The sequence below is a fragment of the Aythya fuligula genome, chromosome 12, assembly GCF_009819795.1.
Source record: "Aythya fuligula isolate bAytFul2 chromosome 12, bAytFul2.pri, whole genome shotgun sequence".
Classification (NCBI taxonomy): Eukaryota; Metazoa; Chordata; class Aves; order Anseriformes; family Anatidae; genus Aythya; species Aythya fuligula.
In genome coordinates, this window is record NC_045570.1 from 8,699,358 (window position 1) to 8,723,096 (window position 23,739).

A 23,739-nucleotide genomic window follows, 5' to 3' on the forward strand; every position below is an offset into this window, starting at 1 on the left:
GCGGTGGCGGAGCCAAGATGGCGCCGTGCGGACGTGTCCGGGGCCGCGGGCCGGGCCCCGCGCTCCTCCCGCTCCTGCTCCTCGCCACAGCGGCCGCGGCGGCCGGGCCGGCCCCGGGGGCTCCCCCGGTGCCCGGAGGGGCCCTGCAGGGACCTGGAGGAGGAGCAGCGATGGTGGGAGGAGGAGGAGGAGGTGGAGGTGGTGGTGGAGGAGGAGGAGGAGGAGGAGGAGGTGGCCCGCGGGGGCCCCGGAGCGGTGTTGGAGGTGGAGGGGGGGGCTCCGGCGGCGGCTGGAAGCTGTCTGAGGAGGCGGTGTGCCGCGAGGACGTGGTGCGGCTCTGCTCCAAGCACAGCTGGGCCAACAACCTGGCCGTGCTCGAGTGCCTGCAGGATGTCCGCGAGGTGAGGGGCCGGGCCGCGGGGGGAGGCGGCGAACAAAGAGGGGGGGGGCGGGGGGGGCTCAGGGGGTCCCTCACGGGTCCCTCAGGGCCCCCTCAATGCCCCCTCAGGGCCCCCGAGCCGCTGCAGCCCTCAGGAGTTCTCCAGGAGGGGGCCCTGCTGGCCCTCAGGGGGGCGCTGAGGGGTCCTGGGGGCTCCCCCGTGGTCTCTGTTTTTTTTTTTAGGGTCCTGGGGGGCTCCGGGGGTCGCCACCCAGCAGGCAGGGGCCGTCAGCGCTGCCCCCACGCCGAGGGGGTGTGAGGGGGCTGTGGGGGGGGTTCCTGTGATGTGGGGTGGCCTCAGGGGGGTTTCGGGGCCCATCCGCCACCCCGCTTGCTGGTGGGGTTTGGGGGGCTGTGGGGGGGTGGTTTTGGTGGGCAGGGGGCGGTGCTGGTGCTGAGTTTTTGGTTTCCTTTCTGTCAAGTCCGAGAACATCAGGCCGGGGCGGTTTTAAGGCTTTGAGCAAGCGGGGAGGTGTTTGGGGGAAAAACTGCTCGTTTCTCACCCGTTATTTTGGGGGCAGCAGACGGCAGCGACTCGATGGCTGCTGTCACCGAGGGGAGCTTTGGGGTGGGCAACCGGTGGTGATTTCCAGCTTAACCCCCCCCCAAAGACCTTGGTTTGGGGTTTTAATCCAACTTCGGGCTTAACGTTGGACATACGAGGTGCTGGCAACAGCTACCCTGATGCCTGAGCCCACCGGGGCCCCAAAGTGCTCGGGGTTTGCTGCAGGAACACCTCGCCCCATGCCGGGGGCTCCGGGGCCCTTTGTAGGGCGGCGCCGTCCCCGAGCCCCTCCGGGTGTCCGGGCTGCAGGAGGTGCCTCAGGAGCCAGCCGCCTGCCAAAAGACGAGCCCTTGTTATTCCTTTCTTTCCAATTGTGAGGCTCCTCCCTTCTTCTTTCTTTTTTTTTTTTTTTTTTTTTTTTTTTTATTCCTCACGCTCCCAGTGCTTATTGGTTTTCAGCCATTTTAGCGCACAGGACCTCTCAGCGGTGCTGTTCAGCAGCTCTCAGCCGGGATGGTCGGGCTGTTTTATGGAGTTCAAGGGGCTCGGGGGGGTGCCTGGCTTCGTTTTGGCAGGTAGGAGCCCGGGTCGGTGCTGAGCCTGCTTGTGGTTTTCCTTTCCCTTTGGGGGCGACGTCCCAGGCAGCGGTGGGACACCCGGGGTGAGGTTTCTCCCCAAAGGAGCCCCTGTTCAGCGAAATGAGTCGTAAATGTTGGGCTGCACGTGGGCCAGGCATCCCCTGGGGGGTTTTCTTTGTGCCGGAGGCAGCAGCTGAGGAACCGAGTGGTGTTTCAGCTGTTACCCCTATTGGAAAAACTTCTTCTTGCAGCTGGCGTGGGCAGCACCTGAAGTGTAGCAGTCCCGTCTGGTAGGGGGGAGAGCGACGACAAGCTGAAGTTTTTGGAGCCTGGTTAAAAAAAAAAATAAAAATAAAAGTTGGGCTGCAGCAAAAGGCAGCTGCCTTTTTCATGGCTCTTCAGGTGGTTTTGTTTTTCTCGATGGAAAAATTCCTCTGAAGTGGAGAAACTTCCAGTTTGGAACTGGGAGCAGTACTGAGAGCAGCACCTTTTTTTTTTACCCCCCTTGATAATGTGATACGGAATAGCGACAGTACTCTAAAACCGGAGTAATCGGGAGCTGTGTGAAACCTTTCTTCAGATTTCGTAGCCTGCAGGTGAGCGGGATGACTTGTTCTGGTGGCCTGTGTGAGCGCCACGGCTGTGTGGTTCTGGTATCTGCCGCTTCGGGGCACGTCCTCCCCTTGTCCCTGCTGGCTGATCGTGAGATTCGTGGTTCTGGTTGGTGGGTTACAGGGGAATGCTGAGAGAAGCTGTGTAACAGGAACTTAGAGAAAAAGAAATAAATAAGATAGAAACAAGGTAGAGCTGTCAAAAAACCCAAACCTTGCTTTTTAAAGGTCTGGCTGCGAGAGGTTGCTCATAGCCTGTCGATTTGAAGCGTTCTTAACACAGGTAGTTGAGCACTGCGTAGTTTTAAAATTCTTTCAAAAAAACAAACATCATACTGATCTCAAATACTTCTACAAAGCCAAGGAGGTGCTGGAGGGGACCTGCTGCCCTCCAGGTGTGGTTCAGCTGCCTGAAACCCAAGGACAGGACCTCCCCTTGCTCTCCCTGCTTTCCTCTCCTGGCAGAGCAGTGCGAGGCTGCTCCTGACCCGCAGCATGGAGCGGGCTGAGCCTGCCAGCTTAAACGTCCTGGTAATCAGCAAAACGCACGTTTGGGTGAGTTTTCTGAGTGCTTTTCTTCTTCTACTTCAAGTGATTTGCGTGCTGGTTGCGTCGCTGTTTGGAGTTACTTCAACGTTGCCATCAGAGCTCTTGTTTTCATCTGAGCAGTTTCATGCTGAGACATGGAAGGAGCAGAAGCGGGGTGCTGCGTGCGTTTGTCTTTCAAAATTGTGTTTTAAAGAGTGTTTTTCCAAGCGATTCCCGTTGCCAGCCTGCTCCTAGGGAGACTTCAGAGCCTGCCTGTCTCTGAGTGTGAAGGCTGCAGCTTGGAGCTCTCCTTTACGAGCTGCCCATTAAGCTAATTTTCGTGGTGGTTCTAGTACAAAGAAACCCATGAAATATTCACATATTTGCCAGGTGAGTTTCTTTTCATGTTTAATGATGATTTGCATTTGAAGCATGACCGAGTTGTTGATTTTTGAGGTAGGAAACGTTAGCAGGTATGGAAATACCTCAGCCAGGGAAGCACTGAACTGGTTTCTTAGCATCATTTTACTGTTAATGCATCTCAGGTCTGATTAATTGGCGAGCTAACTCGGTGTCATGATTGTTGAGCATTGCACTTGTAAAAATATATATATATATATATATGAAGTGTTTGTGTGAGCTAGCAATGACAATGCACATCCACCGGTGTAATTTTGATGCAGGATAAGGCAAAGTAATTTTTGTTGAGCTCAAAGGGTTGCGGTGGAGGTGGGATGAGCCCTCGGGGTTTGGGCTGCTTCATCCGGAGGGGATGGGCTTCTTTGGTAGCGCCCTTACGGCAGGGATGGGGTAACTGGGCCAAAATGCTCTGCTTTTTGGGGAAAAACGCGTCTCTTTTGGCACTGGGGACGGGTTAAGGACAAGGGAGGCCAATCCTGAAGCCTTGAGGGTGGTTGTTTCGCTGCTTGCTCTGTGGGGTTGCTCCGGCAGTGCCTACAGCAGGATCATGGGCTTCAGACATCAGCACACGCAGGGATTTGTTTTTAAGGCGATGATCAGAAACCTGGAGGATGTACCTTAAGCCTCGCCGAGGGCTTTGCTTACGCTGTCCCTTTTTTCTGAGGGCTGTTGAGCCGGTGCTGGTTCAGAGCCACCCGTGTGGGGCACGGGATCCAGGGACTGCGACATCCATAAGGGGAACAGGGGTGATTCTTCCCAGCAGCTGAAGTTGAGCTAATTTGAGAGGCTGAATTAATGATGGGACTGGAGCTGGATGCTGTATGAGGGGAAGCCCCTGTCCCTGTCCTGGAGATCTCCAGGTAGCATTCTGCCTTGGGCTGGGCTTGACGAAGAATTCCTGGTGGTTTGTGGTGGGTGCAAGTTGATTTGGACCCTCGGTATGGTTTCTCCTCCTCCTATAACCTGTAGAGGGGAGATGGATCCTCCAAAGGCGAAGGAAAGGAGTGGTTTGGCTCGGGAGGAGGGGATCAGGAAGGGTAAGGTTTGGAAGAACGATGAGCAGCAGCAAAAGAAAATGATGAAGATGAGACTGGAACACCGCAGGTGGCTCTGGAGCCACAGTTCTGTTCTGTCCCCAATCTTTCCACGTGCCCAGGTACTACAAGCCCAAATTACTCTAGCCTTTTATGGTCATGTCCTTCAGTGAAACCCTAAACACACTTCAGCAGCCTTGTTTGTGATGGGGACGCCTTTGGCATCTGCCTTTGGCTTCCCGTGGGGCGCAGCGAGCCTTGCGAGCCCGGCATGGGCTGGATCTGATCCCTGAGCAGCCCGGTGGCTCCTCACCCCTTTTATACTGCCACGTGTCCCCATGTGTGCCTCCAAGCATGAGCTGAGCGAGCTGTGCCATGGTTTGGTGACAGAGTGACCATCTCAGCCCTCTAGGTAGGCGTGTGGCAGATCCGAGGCTGGGTGGTGGCAGTAGGGCCGGGTACGGGTGGTTTTTTCCCCCCGCTTACAGCCCCTTCTGCTTGGGGACATCACGTTTGGAACCAAAAGGTTTGAAGGAAGAGTTCCTAGGCAGGCTGTGTGCCGTGTTCCTGGTCCAGGGATGGCGTCCAGATGCTCGTTCTTGATGGAGCAGCTTCCCAGCACGTGAGCACTGCTTTCCTGGTAGGTTCCGCTTGTCTCGCTCTGTTGGGAGGTGCGCGCTTGCTTCTGAAAAAGCCCTGCAGGTATTCTTCCTGATTTAAAAAAAAAAAGGGGGAAGAATTGGATGGATAAAAGGTCTAGGTAATTACCTTTTCATTTGAAATCTTGCTTCACAATAACTTTTTGATCTTCTAATTTAGTTTTAAGCTCTGTGAAGTTGGTTGCTATGGCACTTAAAATAAAATAAATCAGGGCCGCTGGCTGCTGGCTCTGTCATCGTGGGGTCCTCTCAGGTTTTGGGTGTTTGGTTCCCAGGTACCCGTGGTGCTGGGTCGGGTCAGGAGCACAGAGCTCTCTTCCCCAGGCACCAGCTTATGGGGTTTAAGGCTGCTGGTGGGCATCCAGTGCCTCTTTGTCAGGTGGCAGGGGGACAGATGCACGTTAATCGTGCCGACACCAGGATGGGGATGTTTGCTGCAGTTCTTTTGGGCAGAGACACAAACAAAACATTAGGAACAACTAGAGTGACAAAAAGGTAGGATTTGATGTGCTGAGCCTTGCTCTACGTGCCCACAGTGCTTTCAGCTACTGCAGCTGCAAGAGTGGAGCGTGTTTGTGAAACACTTCTCATAGTTCTTTGGTCCTGGGGAGGTCGAGTCCCTCCTGGAGGTGGCAGCCGGCTCTGTTGGTGCAGCTGAGGTGAACAACCCCATGGCAGCCCTGCTGTGTGGAATTATTCAGCCAAATGTGCCGGGTTCTGCTTTAAAACAAAATGCCTAACCCACCCCAACACCTGTCTGTGATCTGGTGCTAGATCCGTTGGGTTTTAGCAGGAGACTCCACCGCTCCTCCTCGTGCTCAGTAGTTTGATAATTGAGGCTTTTCTTGACCGTCGGGTCACTGCCTGGTAAAATGCCACCAAGCGAGCGGCAAAGCAAGCTCAGCAGAGCGTGCCTTCTCTGAAGGGATGAAGTAATTGTCCTACAAAAAACTTGTGGTGGAATTAAAAAGAAAAAAGAAAAGCTGCCTGGCTCCTAAACCTGCTGCAGCGGTCCAGAGTCAACGTCCATTGGATGGGTCTCCAGCTGAGCTGAAGGAAGGTCTGGAAGAAGCTTGAAGTGAGTTATTGTTACCAGCTTGGTGTCTGTCCCTGCGTGTGGCCTGTCCTTTAAGCCTGTGGGTCTAAAGAAGTGGATGGCAGCATAATCCTTGTACTGTAGGGTTGGACAGGCCAGTTGTGACTTGGAGCCCCCAGTCAGCGCGGGCAGAGAGCTGTTGGCTGGGATTCGCACTTTCCAAGCCTTCTCTGATGCTCCTCACATAACCCTTGGGGTTCCCCCTTGGTTTTTTGGCTGTCAGTTCAGAGTCGGTGCCGCAAGCACTGTGCTCGTGGTGTTTGGGTGTTGGAGACATGTGCTGGGTGTGCTGCTGCACAGCTGCCGGACCTCGCCAAAGCCTCGGGAGTTGACTGCACAAGCACCGGGTACGCTGGCACAGCTTTTCTTGCTGCCAACCTTGTGAACGAAGGCTCAGTCTTCTGTCTGTCATAGTTAGCATTGTTAAAGGAGCACGGAGAAGTCTCTAATTCCCATTTCATGGCTGGTGATTGGAGCTGTGCTCCTAACGAGTCGTGTGGAGCACCGCGCAGGGAGGGCTCGTCAGCCGGCCTGGGACAGGGGACATTCACCGTGCTGTAGTGTGGTTGTGATGGGAGGTGTCATGTAGGAACCTTCATAATCCGTTTTTTCTGCTTTAAACATAGATTTTCTGCGAGTGCCTGCTTTTCAGGCAGGGATTCAGCAGGATTTCAGGTCAGCACTTACCAGAGGGAAACGCGGTTAGGGGCTGCTCAGCAGCCGTGGCTAGAGAACGGCTGCTCGAGTCAGTGTCTGCAGCAGGACTCGAAGGTCTCGTGGAAGTGGTAACGTGGCCTATTTCTCAGCTTCCAGGCAGCTGTCTTCACTCGTTTTGTTTCTACTTAGCCAGATCAAGTTGTTGTTTCGGCAGAAGAAGCCAAAATGCTGACTTATGGCGCGGGTCCTCCCTGCGTCTTGTGCAGTGAGCGAGGGCGGCGTTGGGCCTGCCTCGAGAAATCCCAACACAGCATCAGACAGAAGTGTGGGGCTCTTCTTTTATCCCCACACAACGAGCCATCACCAAAAATCCTCCCGTCCCAGCCCGCAGCAGTGCGTGGTACCCTTGACCAGTGCCGTGTCTGTTCTGCCTCAGGGCCGTCCACGCCAAACCCAGTGCTCGTGCTTGGAGGCTGCATCGTTCCTCTGAGCAGCTCCCAGCTGAGACCAGGTCCTCTTTTAGAAGATCTGGTGTGCTGTCTGAGATGGGCCAAGTCCTTCCTGTGGGTTACGGTCGGGGAGCAGGGATGGCTCCAGATAGCACGGCAGCGTTATCAAGGTTGCCATCCCGACGTGCTCCTGGGGAGCTGGGACCTTGTTGGGCTCTGCTTTGGGGCTGGGATGTGGGGAGGTCAGAGATTTGCCTTAAACAAAAAGCCACCTCTGTGAATGTAACAGGACAGTAAAAAGGAAGACCTTAAAAACAAGGGAAGAGAGTAACCCACAGCCCTTAGGTACTCACGTGGTCGAGATCCTCTCTGTCACCTCACAACGTTATCGTTTCAGGTTTAAGGCAGGGTATTTCATATGCTTTGATTGCTCTGTTTTGAAATGGGGCCAGAAGAGCCTTTCCGAACTGAACTTTTGTTCTCAGGAAGCACTTAAAAATAAACTCGAGGAGCCAGCCCGATATTGCAGCGCGCTACCTTGGGAGCCGCGCTGCTGGAAGCACTTCTGAGCAGCCCTTTTGGGGCTTGGCACGGCTTTCCTTCGGCTCTTTGCTCGCCTGGTGCAGGCTCTCTCCTAGCATTAAAAGCCATAAAACGAGGTGAGGCAGGAGGTCAGCTCTGGAAGGTGGTGGAGCGATGGCTCGGCTCCAGGAGCGCTGCCCACGGGTGGCGTTTGGGGAGCTGCTGGCTGCTTTGTTGTGCCCTGAGCAGTGCCGCATCGACGTGGATCCCACCCGTAATGCTGCTTTGGGTGCTGTGCTCAGGCATAAACCCATGGCTTTCACAGTAAGATTCCTTCTGTGTGTGCTGCTAACCCCGAGTCACCTGGAGACATGAGCTTGGTGCCCTCCTGCTGCTCCTGCTTGGAGAGAGAGATGTGCCGAGGGTCCTCCTCCCCATTTCATGGCCATGTTCAGCATCAAAGGTGGATGCTCTTCTTTTTCCTTTAACATGGAATTTGTTATATTTGTTGTTTTTCACGTGTCAAACTGAGGCCACGCTAGCCAAATCTTAATCGAGTCTTTCCAAGGCACAAGAGCTGTTCCTCCAGCCTGGTCTCGTGCAGAAAGCTTTCTTTTTTTCCTAGAAGCATGTTGTAGTGCCCCATGGGGTGAGGTGGCCTTTGGTGCTGATAAAAGTCACGGGCTTGGCCCGATGACACGAGCACGGTGGCTGGAAGGAGCGAGTGGCTTTGAGGAAAAGCAAATAGGAGGCTTCTGTCAGAACCTTTCAGTGCCTGGATTGCCTGGCACATGGCTGGGATTTTGGCCACGGGAATATTTACGTTGAAGTCTTAATGGTTTTGGCTGGGTGACAAAGCGATAGACTCCTCCTTGCCCTGGAAGAGGTGTAGGATCAGCTGAGTCTTCCAGAAGAGTCCTCCAGTTGAGTTTTCCCTCTTACTGAGGGAAATATGGCTAAAAGCTGTCGGAATTGCCCTTGCTCCCTGGAGAGATGCCCATGGGGTGGAGGAGAGGCCTGCCCTGCTGGTCATGCTCGTGCTTGGATAACCTGACATACCCCAAATTATTTCATGTGATCAAGGGCTGTTTTTTTTTGAGGTGTTTAATTTTTACAAAACCCGTTAGTGAACCTAAGCTGAAATTTTCTGAGCTGAGCAGCGAGTTGCAAGTAACTTAAAGAGAGCCCCCAGTTGGCTTGGGGACTAAATCACTGTGGGATTGCCCTTCTCCCATGAGGGGAAACAGCTCTAGCTTGGATTTCTTTATCAGCGTTATCTTTTTTTGGCTCTGTATGGAGGAGCTGGCCTCTCCGGGCACTCCCCAGGATATTTCAATGTAGCTGCTGCCAGAGGAGCTCAGAGAGACTCTGGGGGCAAAACGCGGTGTGTCCAGCGTGGCCTTCAGGTTCCAGATGTAGCTCGTCCACCTGAAGACTTTCTGCACTCGATTCGCCTCATTTATTCCCAAATTGTTTGCTTGCAGCCCCGTTCTCTGTTTCTAATGCTCCCTTTTGAAGGAGGGGTTGTCTCGGGAGTGTGTCCGGCCGTTCAGGGCAAGGAATGTGCACTGCATGGGATCAAAAGCCTGGCTTGGGTTCTTTTAACATGGTGATAGCAGAGATGGGGTGGGCTAACTACGTACATATTTAGGTTTTTCCTTTCTCAGCCGGTCACCTTGTCTCGTGGCAGGCAGGGAACAGATCATAAGGTTCTGATTTCCCTTCCCCAGGGGTTTTTGTGCTTCTCCTAAAAAGCTTCTCCTAAAAGCCCCGTTTGTAAGGCCAGCCTTCCCTGGTGCCGAGGCACAATCAGCTTACAGCTTTCAGCACCTCATACAATTAACACCAATCGGGGCACGTTTGGGGTCTAGGCAACTGATTTGACTCACGGAAACTAATTAAATTCAGGAGCAGTGAGCTGCTAATGGCTGCTGGCCCTCCTGCTTCAGACGTTACCATCCTCGGACAGACCGAGCTGTGAGCCAAGGCCCCAGAGCTGGCAGCCAAAGTTCGGGAGAGGAATTGGTCCCATCCACGTGGGATGGATGGGGCGAGGACGTGGTGAAGCCCTGGTGCAGGACGAGGTGTCCCTCCTGGGGGCTGCCTGGGGGGGGTGAGCGCTCTGCACCTGTGGCACGCGGCCGCGTAAATGAATTCCGATGAGATGACTGGGGAGCCTAATGGAAAGCATGCTTTAATGAACCCCGGCTAATTACTCTATTAAGTTCTTGATCAATACACTGGAGACGCCTCAAACTACTCGCAAATTTATTTATTTTTTTAATCTGCTATATATATATTTAAATTTTTCTGCATATCATCAAAACAACTGGGGATGCTTGGTCTGCAGAGCTCTGGTTCGCCGGGGCTTTAGGTATTTGGAGGCCATCAGTACTCGAGGCTGAAGCCTTAAACGCACCCAAAAACTTGAATTATGAAAGTTTTAGGGGATGAAGGAATGGGTTTGAAAGAGCTGATAATTGGAGGGAACACGAGTTTTTGAATAATGTTATAAATACCTAGATTATTCCAATATTTAGATGTATTGAAATCTGTTTTGTGCTGTAGGCTTGGAACCTGCTTCACGTTCCTGCTGCAGGCTGAGGAGGCAGGAGGTGTGTGTGGCTCCCTAACAGAGGGCAGAGCCTGGAAATATTTGCATGTGTGTTTGTTGAGGTGACCCGTAGCAGAGCCGTGGCTGGTGGTATCTCACACTTGGTTTTCTGCACTTCCCTGTGCGTGAATTGGTGTCAGTGGACGCCAGGTCTCGGCGGGTGGTAGCAGACAATGAGGGCACGCTGAGGCTTTAGGCACCGCTCAAAGGTTTACCCCTTCCTGTGCTTCAGATGGTGGCACAGGGGGCTGGGAAGAAGCGTGTGTCTTATTTCCAGAAGTGGAGGCACTAAGAGGAGCGCCCTGTAACCAGGCACCGGGTTGTGCTGGCTTAGAAACGGCCACGAGCACCCAGGTCCTGCTGAAGATCCCAAACCCTCGCTGGGTCCTGCTGGATTCAGCAGCTGATCACTGACGGAATTGATCCTGAGCCCCTGAGCTTTCCCGAATTGAGCCTGGCAGGTGGTTAGGGGCACAAACAGCCTTAAAGCTCCATTGTTAGACCCCAAACACCTGTGTGAACTTGGAGGAAGTCCACGGAGACGTCACCTGAAGGCAGCACGGTGAGAGAGCAGAGCACGGCTGGGTCCTGGACTTCTGCAGGCGTTATTAGAGGCTTGAAATGTGCTGCAAAAACCCTCTGGGAAGAGGCAAAGCCCGTCTGTGGTTTCAGTGGATGCCTGGCGAGGGTCCCGCTGCGTGCTCTGCTGGCAGCCCAGCGAACGTGGGGAAAAGGCCGTGGTCCTTTGGCCTTCGTAGGAGAAAAAGCAATGATTTTTTTGCAGTAATAGCGCAGGATTTCCATCATTTACTGCTTAATTTTGTGTAATTCCCTGGCCGATAACATAATTGAATTTTGAGCTTTCCCTCGGCCTCTTGGGTGCCTGAAAGCAAAGCAGGGTGTCCCGCGATGGGCTGGCTCCTGGCCTTAAACCCATCTCTGCAGGCGGTGGGGGCACAGCTGGTGGTCCCCAGCCCCAGGGACCTGTGGCTGAATGGGAATGGCCCCAACCCTTCAGCTCCTGGCCCCCAAACCTGGCTCAGCTGCAGCTCCTGGAACTCATCGTGGCACCCAACGTGCCCCAAAGGGCTGGAGCACCCTGGGGGGTGGCTGAAGGGGGCGAGGGTGCTCGCTTCGTGGAGCTCGGCATCTAGGATGTGTCCAGCCTGTTGCCTCTGGCTCTGCAATACCAACAGAAATTAAAAATACAATAAATGAGGCCCAGCGTGGTAATACCGTGGCTCTTTTTTTTTTTTTTTTTTTTTTTTTGATCGGCGTGGTTATTTTCTAATAACTCACAGCAATCAATCTCGGAGGCTCTGGATAAAAGAAATCTCAGAAGCCACGCTGCCTGCGAGGCTCATGAGTGAGGGTGAGCAGCACTGAGTGAGGTTTATGGGGCTTGGCAACATCAGCCCCCTAAACCTGAGCTGAGGGGGGCTCTGATTTCCGCACAGCTCCCCAAGTATTGCGGGGTGTGAGGCAGCTTGAAGGTAAGGGGGTGTTGCAAGATGTGCTTCCAGGTGCCTGAACTGCCCCTGGTGCTTTTTTTCCTTAATCCTGGTGCTGCCAGTGAGTGGGATGGGCCCGTTTAGGCTCCCTCTGTGTTATTTCCCCCACCTGGTGTGGCTCAGGTGGGCTTCTTTGCTCTGCAGGTCTCGGAGCTGCTGTGTCCCCACGTGGCTGCTCCGGGGCTCCTCGCTGACCAGGGATGTTGCTGGAGGCCCCGTGGGGTGAGGAATGCATCCCCGTCCTCCCCAGCCCCAATGGGAAGGCTGTCTGCTGTAATTTCCTGCTGACCTGTTCCTAATTAGCATGCAAATTAACTCCTTGGTGCTGGAGATGGGAAATCCCTGGCATCTGTTGCAGCTCCAGCCTGCCTGCATTGCCCCTGCTGCAGCGGGGCAATTCCCCCGCTACCAAAAGGCTCCTTTCTGCACTTAACAAAAACCATTTTTCTGGGGGGATTGGGGTGCCTGTTGCCTCTTGCAGGGGGTCGTTTGGGGTGTTGTAGGCTCCTTGAAGCTGGCTGTCCTGTGCCCAGGAGGGCTGCGCTCCTCGGAGGCGTTGCAGCGATTTTGGGAAGAGATTGGGGTCTGCAGAGCAGTGTTAGGGGTGCCAGCGAGGTGAGGATATCACTGTTATCGGTGCTTGTCATCGCTTAAAATTGAGGTTTTCATTAAATGCTGTTACACACGTCTTTAGGAAGAGGCTTTGTTCATCAGGCAGGAGTTAATTTGGTGTGGGTATGGTCAGAGAGCAGGGCTGTGCCTTTGTCCTTGAGGCATCTCCTTATCCAACATCACTTATCTTTACCTCTTCATCATTCCTGTGCCCCCATCCCCTACCCCAAGGATGGCAGCAGTTGATCGAGTAAAATTGTCACGATCTGCTTAAGGTTCAATAAAACCCCGCTTGGTTTTGGGGTCGCAGCTTGTTTCTGGTGCTGGCAACTCAGAGAGATCTTTGATGCGAGCTGGGCAAATCAGGAATGGAAAGGGTGAGGCAGGTAAATGCTCAGAAGCCTGTTTTTCCCCCACGCAGCTGAAGTTTGTTAGTTTTGTGGAGTTTGCTGTTAGTTTGGGCCGGTTCGGTCGCAGGCAGTGCCGCATCCTCACATCGTCGTTCTAGGAGTAGCTCCGTGAAAAACTGCATCTGGAGGAGCCTGAGGATAAGGGAAGACTTCTGAAAAGCCAGCGTGAGTGGCTCTTCAACGCGGGAGAATTGTTGCGGGCTGTGCTTTGCCTTTCGAGCAGGTGGAGGTCTCCCTTAGGAGAATGAAACCCGAATGAAGGCACCTTGCTGCTGGCTGCCTGCCGCTGCGCCGAGCCCCGGAGCTGCACGCCTCCCTGCAGGACAGCACAAAGCCTCGCTCTGCTAATCCCATCCCGCTGTAACTTTCAAGAGAAGACGGGGGAGAAGGATCAAGCCTTCAGCTCAGATAATTGATGGATTAACTCCCTTTTTCCTTATCTCTGAGGGCAGGGAGAGCCGGCTGCTGGCTGAGCCCCACCTGCGTTAGCAAGACCTCGCCGGTTCCACTGAGGCTTCCCGTGGCGCCTCCCAGAAATGCCTTGCTGAGCGTTTTATGGGGTGTCCTAGTGCAAGAAGTCAGCAGGCTTAGTGCCCCACCGGGGTTCAGGTCCGTGTGATGGGCTGCTCAGTTTTTAAAGCGGCACAGAGGGAGATGGGCTCCCCCAGATAACCCTGTGCCATGCTGGGGACTTGCTGCCTCTGCTGCTGGAGGGGGATCTTGCAGCAGGGGGAACTTGCAGGGTTGGTGCCTGTCCCCTGAGGCTGGGCAGATGTCCTTGCACCTTCCTGCAGAGCAAACCACAGCCAGTGGGTTTTGCAGAAGTGGTTTTTATTTGGGTAGCTGCGGAGCTCCTGTCCTCCTGCTGCCGGGGGCTGCGCTCAGTGCCATCCTCGCTCAGCTCGTCCTTCAGCAGCGGGGATCAGCCCAGGGCGGCTCGCTGGGAAGCGTGAGAAAGGGATACGTGCTTTAATAAGGCACTTGCTTCCCTGTGGAACAGCTCGGGTTTGTGGAGGCTGTGGTCTTTGAGCAGTTGGTTGCTTGAGGACGCGGACCTGCCACCGGGAGAGCAGCGCTCGCGCTCCGAGAAGCGGCTTGGCGAGTTCAAATGGGCAGAAACCTCGTTTGTCTGCAATTATTACTTGCAAATGTGTGAACCTGTGGGAAACTGCCGCGCTGGCGCTTGTGGTGACACGCCGGGGAGCTTAGTCAGAGCAAAATAACCCTCCTCGAAGCAGGTCGGGTTTGGTGCGGGGGCTCTTGCGGTTGCCGCATGCCTCCAGCAACGCCGTGCTGGCCTGCAGAGCGCTCGGGCTGCAAGCTGTGGGCTCTGCATACAGCTGCTGGTGTCACTGGTAAGGAACAAATTACCATTTTTGCTGTTCCTCTTGGTTTTGAGACCCACGGTGCATCTTAGCACAGGAAGACGCGTTGGTGAAGGCTTCAGAATAAGGCCTGAAACTTCCTGAGATTAATCTGTAATTGGCTACCTTTTTTTCATCCAGTTTGCATTCTGCTCTGCCACAGCAGAATTATATTTATATGTATTTACATATATATATATACGTGTACCTGCCCATTTATTTATCTGGGAGCAGGGCAGTGGCAGCTCAGGTTTTCCCGTGTCACCTTCACCGCCAGCGACTGCTGTGAGCAGCTTCACGTCTGAAAAGCAGCAACTGAGCGGCTCCCCCACCCCCAGGGGTTCCTGAGAAGCAGGGAGGGTGACTTTTATGGGTTTGGGGTTTATTCTGTGCTTGCATAGTCAACATTGTTGTAAAACTGCAGCTTGGGCTTTGATAAGCTTTGCCTGAATCGCTGTGCTTAAATGCACCCAAAAGGACCCTAAAAGCCTCGCTCTGTGGGATCTTGGCCTCTCAACGTCAAGGTAATTTGGTAGATTATCAGTTATAAAAAATATCCTCAGGTGCCTCGGGTTGCCCCAGGGAAGCTGGTAGATGCCCTGTTACAGCTCCAGATATAAACCTGAATTTTGGGGGCTTCAGGAAGCCTGAAAATGTTGTTTTTTTTTGGAACGCTTGGTCCGTGTGTGGTAAAGTGAAAAATGCCTGAATGTGGCAGTTCTTAACTAGCTCCGAGGCTTTTCTGTTGCTGCCTCTTGTTCCCGAGGGCAGCTGGGATGGAGCTAATGTGGTGCCGTGCCCCCGGATCGCCGGAGCCAGGAGCTGTGCGGCTGCAAAATGCAGCTGGTGGTGGTGCACCAACAGAGGAGAGACCTGGCTCTCCCCGCACAGGGCAGCATCTCCTCCTTCCTGCAACATCTGAGCTCAGATGTAGTTGATAAAAGGGAAGCCATCGTACAGGGATTTTTTTTTTTATTGGGGGGAAACCCCGATGGTTGCATCTCGGTGCCAAATAATCGCTGGAGGAATCGCGCTCTTGGGTTTCTTCTCCATCTGCTTCTGTTTTTCAGATGCCTCAAACTCTGCTCGTGTCACGCTTGGGCTCGTACCCAAACGGTGCCAGCGGAGCCCTGGATGCTCATTTTTTAGCCTGTGTTTTCCTGAGGCTCAGTTTCCACCCAGAAGAGCAGCGTGTGCCTCGTGGCAGAGGCGGCTTCCCTGCTCTTGTGCCAGGCACAAAGGTTCCTGCCTCACCTAGGAACACGCAGCTTCTTCCTGCTGGTGTTTAGTGCCTCTCTTCTGGGTTTTATCTTGCCTTGAATTGTCACAGGACAATCATATCTTCAGCCTCTTCTCTACTCCAAGTTATATGACAGGTGTAAAAATGCCTGCATAAATTACTTGATGATCTGGGGGGTATTTGTATGGAGGCTGGCACCCAGCAGCTAATTTCTCCCTGAGCAAGACTGCCTGGTCTGGTCAAGGACACCAAAAAAAAGAAATAAAAATAATACATTTTATATATATATATATATATATATAAAATTATTTATTTTTTTTGGCAGCGGTGTTGACCTGTGCGTAAATCATTTTGGTTTTACCTTGGTGTTGCAAAAGCTGCACACCACCAGCACCTTTTTTCCCCTTGTCATTCAGATAGAGATCTGCTTGCAAGGGACTTAAATGCTTGCGTGGGGTAACAAAAATAATAAAAAAGGCACCTCTGTGAGGGCAGTGCCATTGGGTTTTCCCCTGCACGCCCCCAGGAGCTTGCTGCTGCCTTTGTAACTGTGTCGTGTGCGCAGTTGGGATCTTTGTTCTACTTTGGTATGAGGGGATTTCTTAAAGTCCTCTTCTGAGTGTTACTTGCTAAGGAAAACAGCTTTATTCTGCCTGTTGGGTGGGACCAAATGGTCTCGCTGCGTTCTGCAGCTGTCTGAGCTTTGCCATCAGCGAGCTGCAAGTCCCCATGAAAACTGGGGACTGTTCGCTGTGGATTCCCATGGAGGCAGAGCTTTCTAGCTCCACGTTCATCCTGCAGTCACACCTGGCCTTCAGGTGGTAGGAGAACATCACTGTGATGTGAACAACCATCAATAACAGCCATCTACCGACCATCAGCAGTGACCAGCGTGTGCCAAGTGACCTCTGCTACCTGCTATGGACTTCAGCTCTGAAGTTCCCTTGGATGAAACCAAAAAAAAATCAAGGATTTGGCGTGGAGGATCGTGCTAGGTGGGGACGGGGTCACTGCTTTCCCTCCCTGTCCCTCCTTCCCCCGTTATTTCACTCCATAGATGTTAGCAGAGGAGCTGGAGGTGTGCTCAGGCTTTTAATTGCAGCTTGTCTTTATTCATAGCTTTTTAAGTGGGAGTTATGGAAGCGGTAATTGGAAGGATTTGTGTGCAGGTGTCTGGCTCCCTGCTACCAGTAAGGCGTCTTTCTACTAACGCTGCTTTCCAGAAAGCTCCTGAGCTCACTTAACATCCAGCACCGAGTACGTATTATATTTTTTTTTTAAGCTTGCTCATCTGTGTAAAACTAGTCAGCTGTAATTTCTTCCCTTGGCCTAAGGGAAGCTGATCTGGCTGCTTACCGTGGTATCATTTTAAATCCTCCGAATTACCATCGCAGCCAGCGTTTTCAAGCAAAGCGCTTGGCTGAGCGGCTCTAGCTATCTATATCACGATTGAGCCCAGCAGTTCGAGCTGAAAAACGCTTGTGTGTTTGGGAAGGAGCCCTCAGAAACACGCAGGGCACTGAAGGCAGCTTCCTCCGGCAGAAGAGGCAGCTCCGTGCCCCTGCCTGCCTTCTCCGGGGGACCAGTCAGCTCGAACCCCTGGCATAGCTGCAATAAGGCAGCCCCGAGCCCTTTATCGGAGGGATAAACCAGAGGAAGGAGCTTTGGATCTGCAGCAAGGTTTTTGTTTGCGTCTTCTGAAGGCGAGCGGAATTTTGATTTGCTGGTTTGCTGCTAGTCCCATGGAAACCTTGCTTTCGCGGTGCCTCGGAAGACTTACGTTGAATTCTGTTGAACAAAATCCAAATGATTTTATCTGGGGTTAAAATAAACATTCGAGTTTGCTTTTTCCTCCAGTAACGCAAGGAAAACATTGTGATTCATCCGGGTTAAAGTTCTGCCGCCTCTGCACCCAGCGCCGCCGTGGGCTTGTGCCGTTGATGAAACGTTGCCCAGGCAAAAAAAAAAAAAAAAAAAAAAAGAAAAAAAAAAGGAAACAAATGCATGTAAATCAGGTTGGTTTACATCTAGACCCTTCAAACGACTCGTCGCTCGCATCCACCTCTCCCGTGCGTCCCGCTCTTGGGTTCCTAAATAGCACCGGGCGTGATGAATCAGGCCCGGGCTGGTGACTCACTGCCCTGCTGCTGCAGATGTCTCCAGCAGCCCTTTCTGGAGAGCTCCTCCGATGCGAAACGCAGCTCCCTGGGGAGCAGCCGCCAGGCAGCAGCCACCTTCATTCAGTCTGCTCGGTGCTGAAGGAGAACCTGAGCAGTAAAACTCCCCCGTGGCCGCAGGGCTGGGGTCCAGTCGCTCCCCGCCGAGCCTCATGCCAGCAGAATTCGTTTGGTAAATGCCCTCGGTGTTTATTTAATCCGGTGTTTTCTTGCTTTGCAGTGAGACGCCGCGCTCTGCCCCTTGGCAGGCCTGAAGCAGCCCTGCCTTTTTCACCTCGGAGGAGGCACTGGCACCGCAGGCTTGCTGAAAGTTTCCAGCGTCCCCTTGCGCACGAGGTCCAGGCGTGCGTTGCCAAAGTACAGCAAAGGCTAGCTAGTAAGGGGAAAAAAATAAAGCCTGGGCCATGCCACGTTGTACCAGCTCCAGGAATTAAAATCCTGATCTCAGCGTGGCACCGAGAGGCTCAGCACATCCGTCGGGTCCTGAGCCAGCGTGCGCCCGGCTCATGTGGGTGCTGGCACCTCGGGCCCGTTGGGCTGGCCCGGAGCAGGGAGCACCCCTGGCAAGTTGTGCATCGGCTGGCCTCGGCTTGGCTTCCTGCTCCCCTCCTTTTTCTCTCTGTGGCTCTCAGGAGAGAGGAGAAGCAGACGCCAGGGAAATCAATTTACCACCACGATTTGCGTCGCTCCCAGGCAGGTTGATTTAAATAAGCCAGAAGCCCAGATTTGAATAATTTCAGTCTTGCTTGAACGCTGTAGTAATCTTTCTAGAGTTTTCTAGGCTGGTTATATTATTTTGTGGCTAATTTTAGCCTTCGCTGCCAAGCTTGGTGTTTTTCTTGACTAAATTGATAAGCTCTGTAATTATTTAAATGCTCGCATCTTAATGTTTCTATCTTTTAAATAACGTTTAAAAATGGTAAGGCATTATCTCCTGAATTACTTCTCCATTCATCAAGCTGCTTTTGGATGGAAGTGGCGATTTAATTAAGAAGCAGAAGATGAGTATTGTTAAAGCAGAACCGAAATAAATACGGGATCAGAGCAGTCGCTGCACGTGGGAAAACCTCTGTGACTTGTTCGAAGTCTTGCTGTCCTGGTCACGACCTTAAGATTTGCATAAGTGATTTTTTTTTTTTTTTATTTCTTAGTTTATGAAAAAAAAGAGATTTTCAGTTCCTCCTCAGTGGCCTCAGGGTACGGCGGGATGGAGAACACGCTCTGCCCGTGTGGGTTCCTGGAGCAGCAGCTGAAGGCTCACAGTGGCAGCGTGTTACAGGGCTCCTGTATCGCCGTCCTCAGCACCAGCAGCCCCCCGGGGATCCCCCAAAATCCTGCTCCTGCTGCCCCAGATCACCCCATGATCTCTAGGGTGGGCGCATCTTCCCCAGCCTTGTTCCTGGCTCCATCCCGTGGACGCTTGCTTCGTCTCCCTGATGTCGAGGAGAGGTCTCGGCTCTCCCTGCTGCACGCACTCCCGAATTTCTTGGGTTTCTCGGTGGGATGTGCTGCTGGTGGGCAGCTCTTTGTGACCGAAACCCCTCGTGGCTTGTCCCAGGCACTGCACAGCTCCGTGCTGCTTTCTGAAATCGCCCTCTGAAGCACCAGGCAGCGTAGGGAGCAGGATTTTTTTTGGCACACGTCTCCCCTGCAGCCCTCCTCTTAGCGAGGGTCTCCAAGTGGGAGCAGGGCACCGTGTGCCTCTGGGGCTCCCCAAAAACATCCCCCAGGCTTCTGCGGGTGGAGGTGAGAGCGTCACCGAAGGGATGCTGTGGGGAGTTGCCCCTCACCGCCGCCCCAGGCCTGTTTTTGCTTCCTGCCACCTTCCCAGAGGAGTTTATCGAGGCGTCTCTCTGCGGTTTTGGCCTCCGCAGTGGGACAGGACGCGCTGCTTTTCGGCAACCAGGCGGCTTTCTGCCGAGAAGTTTCTTTGGGAGAGCTCGGGAACGAGTAACGGAGGAAGTCAGCTTTTTTTTCTGGCAGGGGCTGATCTCTTGAAGCATTTTGAAGTCCAAACTTCTGGCCCTTTGAAGCGGTGCCAAGGCAAGAACTGGCGTGCAGCATGGCTCTTCTCAGCTCCGTGCAGTATGGCGTGACAAACCTGAAAATATTTGATGCCATAAATGCTTTGGGACATCCTACAAGCAGTTTTACACCGCTGTCACCGTGGCCTTGGGGAGCCTCAGGTCTCCCTTGGGTTTTCCTGGTGGGTGCGTGGCACCTGGAGCTTTTCTGCTGAGTGTGTGGGTACGAAAATGAACTGCTGAAAATAGCTCCACGGGGGGTCCCTTAATTCGTCCCTCCCCTTCCAGCTCAGCTAAAGCAGCGTGTGAAACCTGGGCTGAAATAACCCGGCTCTGTGGGAGCTGGGAGCTCGGTGCTGAGCTTCCTCCAAAAAACTCCTTTAAAATTGGGAATGATCAAGGTGAGAGGCTTTTGCTGCCACGGGTTTGGTTTTGGCGCCGCCATCTCTCGGCGTTGCAGGGCGTTTGGAGCGCGGCTTAACGAGTTGAACTCTCCTTGCTCACTAAACGTGTCATTAAGTTACGAAGCCTGCTCGTCTGTTTGGAGCTCCGGTTGTCTCCGGTTTAACTTCTGTATCGCACATGACTCTTGCAGGATTGCAGGATGTGTGAAAATGGCTTACTGTAGCCATCTGCTCGCTGGCACGCGCTCCAGGAAGTTTCAGCAGGTTGGAGGCATGGGTGGCTGTGCGATGGTTTGTTTTTTCTTTTTTTTTTTCCTTTTTTTAAACAAAAGCCGTGTTGATTCTTGCCCAGGCTGCTGTATCTGCTGACGTTCCCCCGGGCTGTTCTGCAGAATCGCTCCTTGCCCTCGCCTCGGGAGGGGAAGGTCTGCAGGAGGGCGGCTCTCCCGGATCTCTCCTCGCTCCCTGCCTTGCACGGGGCTCGTGCTCTTTTCAGCCCTGATACCTGAGCACTGAATTGCCTTATTGTGAGCTGCCCGTCCCAGCGGGGTGTGTTGGCACAAAGGGACTGCTGGTACCCGGGGGAAGGACGCAGCTCCCAGATCCTTTCCCTTGAGCAGCTCCACAGCCTCCGTGTTAGAAACCCCTGGGTCACCTCTCGGCAGGTAGTGGTGACAAATGTTTGTTTGTGTAAAGTCAAAACGGGGAAATCCAACACCGGCTGGACCCCGTGAGCTGATTTCTACTGCGTATCCATCCGTGCTGTGCTCTGTAACGGGTCACACGTGCTGCCCGGACTGCTGCCTGCCCTCTCCTTCGTGGGAAGGCGGCTGCCTTAGTTGGCATCCTTTCCTCATTGATCCATCCAATCTCCTTGCAACCTAATCCTGAGTTCAGGTGGAGAACACCTGGCTTGCTCGGTCCTTTCCAACCAGTGCTTGCTGCTCCGGCCCCAAAAGATCAGTGGAAGCAGCTGCTGTCATCCCCTGCTCTGCAGAGGGATTAAAACCCGGGGATGAAGGCACTCACGTGGCTGGCCTCAGGCTCTTCTGTTTGCACGAGCGAAGGAAAGGAAGGTCAGGCTGGTGATTAAAGCGATCCGTGCAGAGCTCTCCCAAGACTTTGTTTCTTCCTTGGTGGGCATTTAGGATTCTTGACTTGCTTGTTACAGTCTGGTGGCATGAATTGTACCGGGGACTTGCCCAGGTTGCTCCATGGTATGGCTCCTTGAGCGAGCTGAGGCCGGGAGGATGGGGAAGGCGGTGCTGGCGATCCTGTGGCAGGGCTTCACACCAGCCTTTGGAGTTCACGGGGCTGTTGATCACGTGCAAGGCAGTGCTTTTTCTGTCTTAAACTAAACTGCTAAAAAGCAAGAGCCTCAAGGAGCCCGCAGGGACACGTCCCTGCTGTGAACCAGCCTTTAATCCTTCCGTCAGGTGCAAGCGGAGTCCTTCTCTCTCCTCGCTCTGCATGATGTCCTCCTCCCTGTCGTTTCCTTTCCCAAACCTCCCTGGGAGTGACGTGGTGCAGCTCCTGGTGCTGTCTGCTCCTTACCTTTCCCTTATCCCCGTGGTTCCTGCCTCCCAGGCGGAGGTCATTCCTCCACTGAGGCTGCACCCGCATGGCAGGAGGTGAGGATCCAGGGCTGCCGGCTCCATCGGGCGCTGCTGCGAGCTGGAGCGCTGAGCTCTGAGTGTAGGCAGGGCTCGCTTGGGGTCCCGTTGAGCTTCCACTGCTCTTCCCAGCAGCACTGAAAGAAATCAGGCTGGTTTTTTCAGAGCTGAGGTTTGCTGCAGAGCGCGGGGAAGGCGGGTATTTGAACGTCTGGTATGTTAATGTCGTGCGTTTCAGGAAAAGCTTGCCTCAGCTTCCCAGGCTGGTGCAAACCAGTCTGTTATCTCCCTGGGCTTATCTTTCCAGGAAAAAAGTTTTAATCTTTGATAGATTTGAAGCAAAGTGAATGAGGTTGGAGGCTGCTGGAGGAGCTGAGGCAGCCAAGAGGTGCTTTGGGAAAGCTCTCTCTGGCCCTCCCAAGTCCTCCTGCTTGGCCGGGCAGTAGATACGTCCTGGCCACAACAGGCTAATTGCACTGCTGACGTACAGAATTTCACGAAGAAGCTGGCCTGGGCTGAAACAGCGATGCCAACTGAGGGTATTCTGGCTGCTTTGGAAATTTGCTTTGTCACCGAGTGATTAGCACGGGTGCAGAAAGTTAAGGGGGAATCGCCTCCTAAGTCCCGATAGCGTTGGCTTTGGGGAGGTGCTTCTCTGAAAGGGTGCAGTTTGGGTGTCATCCTGATTTTTCTGTTGTGAGGACCAGTCCTGCAGTCTGAGGGTACCAAACAGGTGTCTGTTAGTCTCTAAGACAAAGCTTGAAACCCTAATTTTCAAGTTTATGGTTACTTCGGGAGAGATGGTTTGGGTGGTGGCATCCTGACCAAACCGTGCCTAATTACAGTGAGCCTTCAGGTGATTTCTTTGTTTTAATTCTTAACTGCAGAGGTAATTTTTGCTGCTTCCTGCTATACAAAGTAAGTGCTTTAGTTAATAATGGCTGTAATTAAGGGCTTGGAAGCCTTTCTGTGCTCCCTTTTTCCCATGACTTGTGTTTGCGCTCCCCGAAGCAGTGATGGTGCAAGCGCCCCATGGTGAAGAAACACCTGCTTTGAGGGGCTCCTGGGCTGCCTCAGCTTCAGGGCTGGTTCTGCCTCATCCCTGGGGCCCTGAGCTCTCTTTGGTGGCTGGAAAAGGAAAAAAAAAGCAGAAAGGCAACGAGTCGGGGCTGAAGGGATCAGCAGGAGGCAGGGCGCTGCCAGCAGCTCCCCCTGGAGCGCCACTGTTTGCTCCCAGAGAGTTACCTGGGCTGGCAAATCGAGGCAAGCTAGGCTGCCTTTGTCCTTCAGTTGTGTGCAGAAAGGTGTTTTTTTTGTCTTAACTCCATGGCCACATTTTCCTACAGGTGCTTTGTCAGTTTGGGAAGCAGGTCTGAGCACAAGCGTGCCCATTGCGGCGCTGTGGTAGTCACATAAAGGCTGCTGCTTGTGCCATTTGTGTTCTGCAGAGGTGGGACAGGGTTGTCCCTGGTGTTCCTGTCTTTCTGGCCCGTAGATACCATGTGCAGCTTCTAACGTCTCCTATCAGTTGTGTCAAATGGAAATCAGTTGGTGATACGGTATTTCCTACGAGCTTATATTGTTCTGCGTGGTAAATGCAGCCGTGAACTGACGCCTTTTTTTTTTTTCTCCTTTCAGCCAGACAACGAAATCTCTTCAGACTGCAACCATGTAAGTACTCTTTTGTTTTATTCGGCCTTTCACTGCAGCATTCACAGCTCACGTTCCCTGTTTGGCACAGGGCTTGCAGAAGGCCTTGGTCAGGACACCCCTGAGTCGTTGGCCAACGGAGGAAGAGCACGTGGCGACTTCTGTAGCCCAGTATAGCCAGCACGGTCTTACTGGAGACTGCAGGAAGGAACATCAAGTGCTCCACACACTGTATTTCCGTGTCGGAGGAGGACAGCAGACATCTTTCCCAATTTATTTCCCAATTTACGCTCGGGGGGTGGTTCCCGTGAGTTGCTGGGAGCAATACGCTGCGCTCCTTCTGGGAGAGATGTGAGCGGTGCTGAATTTAAACTCTCAGCTTCAGCTGTCGAAGCCTTCTGTATTGCCTTCACAGCTGCTAAATTCTTAGACTTGCTTGGGAAATGCCATCAGGGTGTGATATTTAGAGGCAGTTTGAACCACTTGGCTAGTTTTAGAGCAGATTCCCTCGCAGCACTGTGTTTAACACTGAGCAAACTGTTAGCCAGTTTTCAGACTATCAAGCTGACTCTTCAAATCCCAAGACTACAGGGAAAAAGGAAAAAAAAAAAAGGTCAGAGCT

General features: G+C 53.2%; 1 protein-coding gene across 1 annotated transcript in view; it reads left to right on the top strand.

The window, feature by feature from the left end:
* Nucleotides 1-23,739, top strand: part of GLG1 (golgi glycoprotein 1) — a 65,988-nt gene continuing 42,249 nt past the window's right edge. Inside the window, exons 1-2 of the mRNA XM_032195724.1 lie at nt 1-401; nt 23,106-23,138. Coding sequence (XP_032051615.1) covers nt 18-401; nt 23,106-23,138 — 417 coding nt within the window. The 5' untranslated portion in view covers nt 1-17. The remainder of the gene's footprint in view (nt 402-23,105; nt 23,139-23,739) is intronic.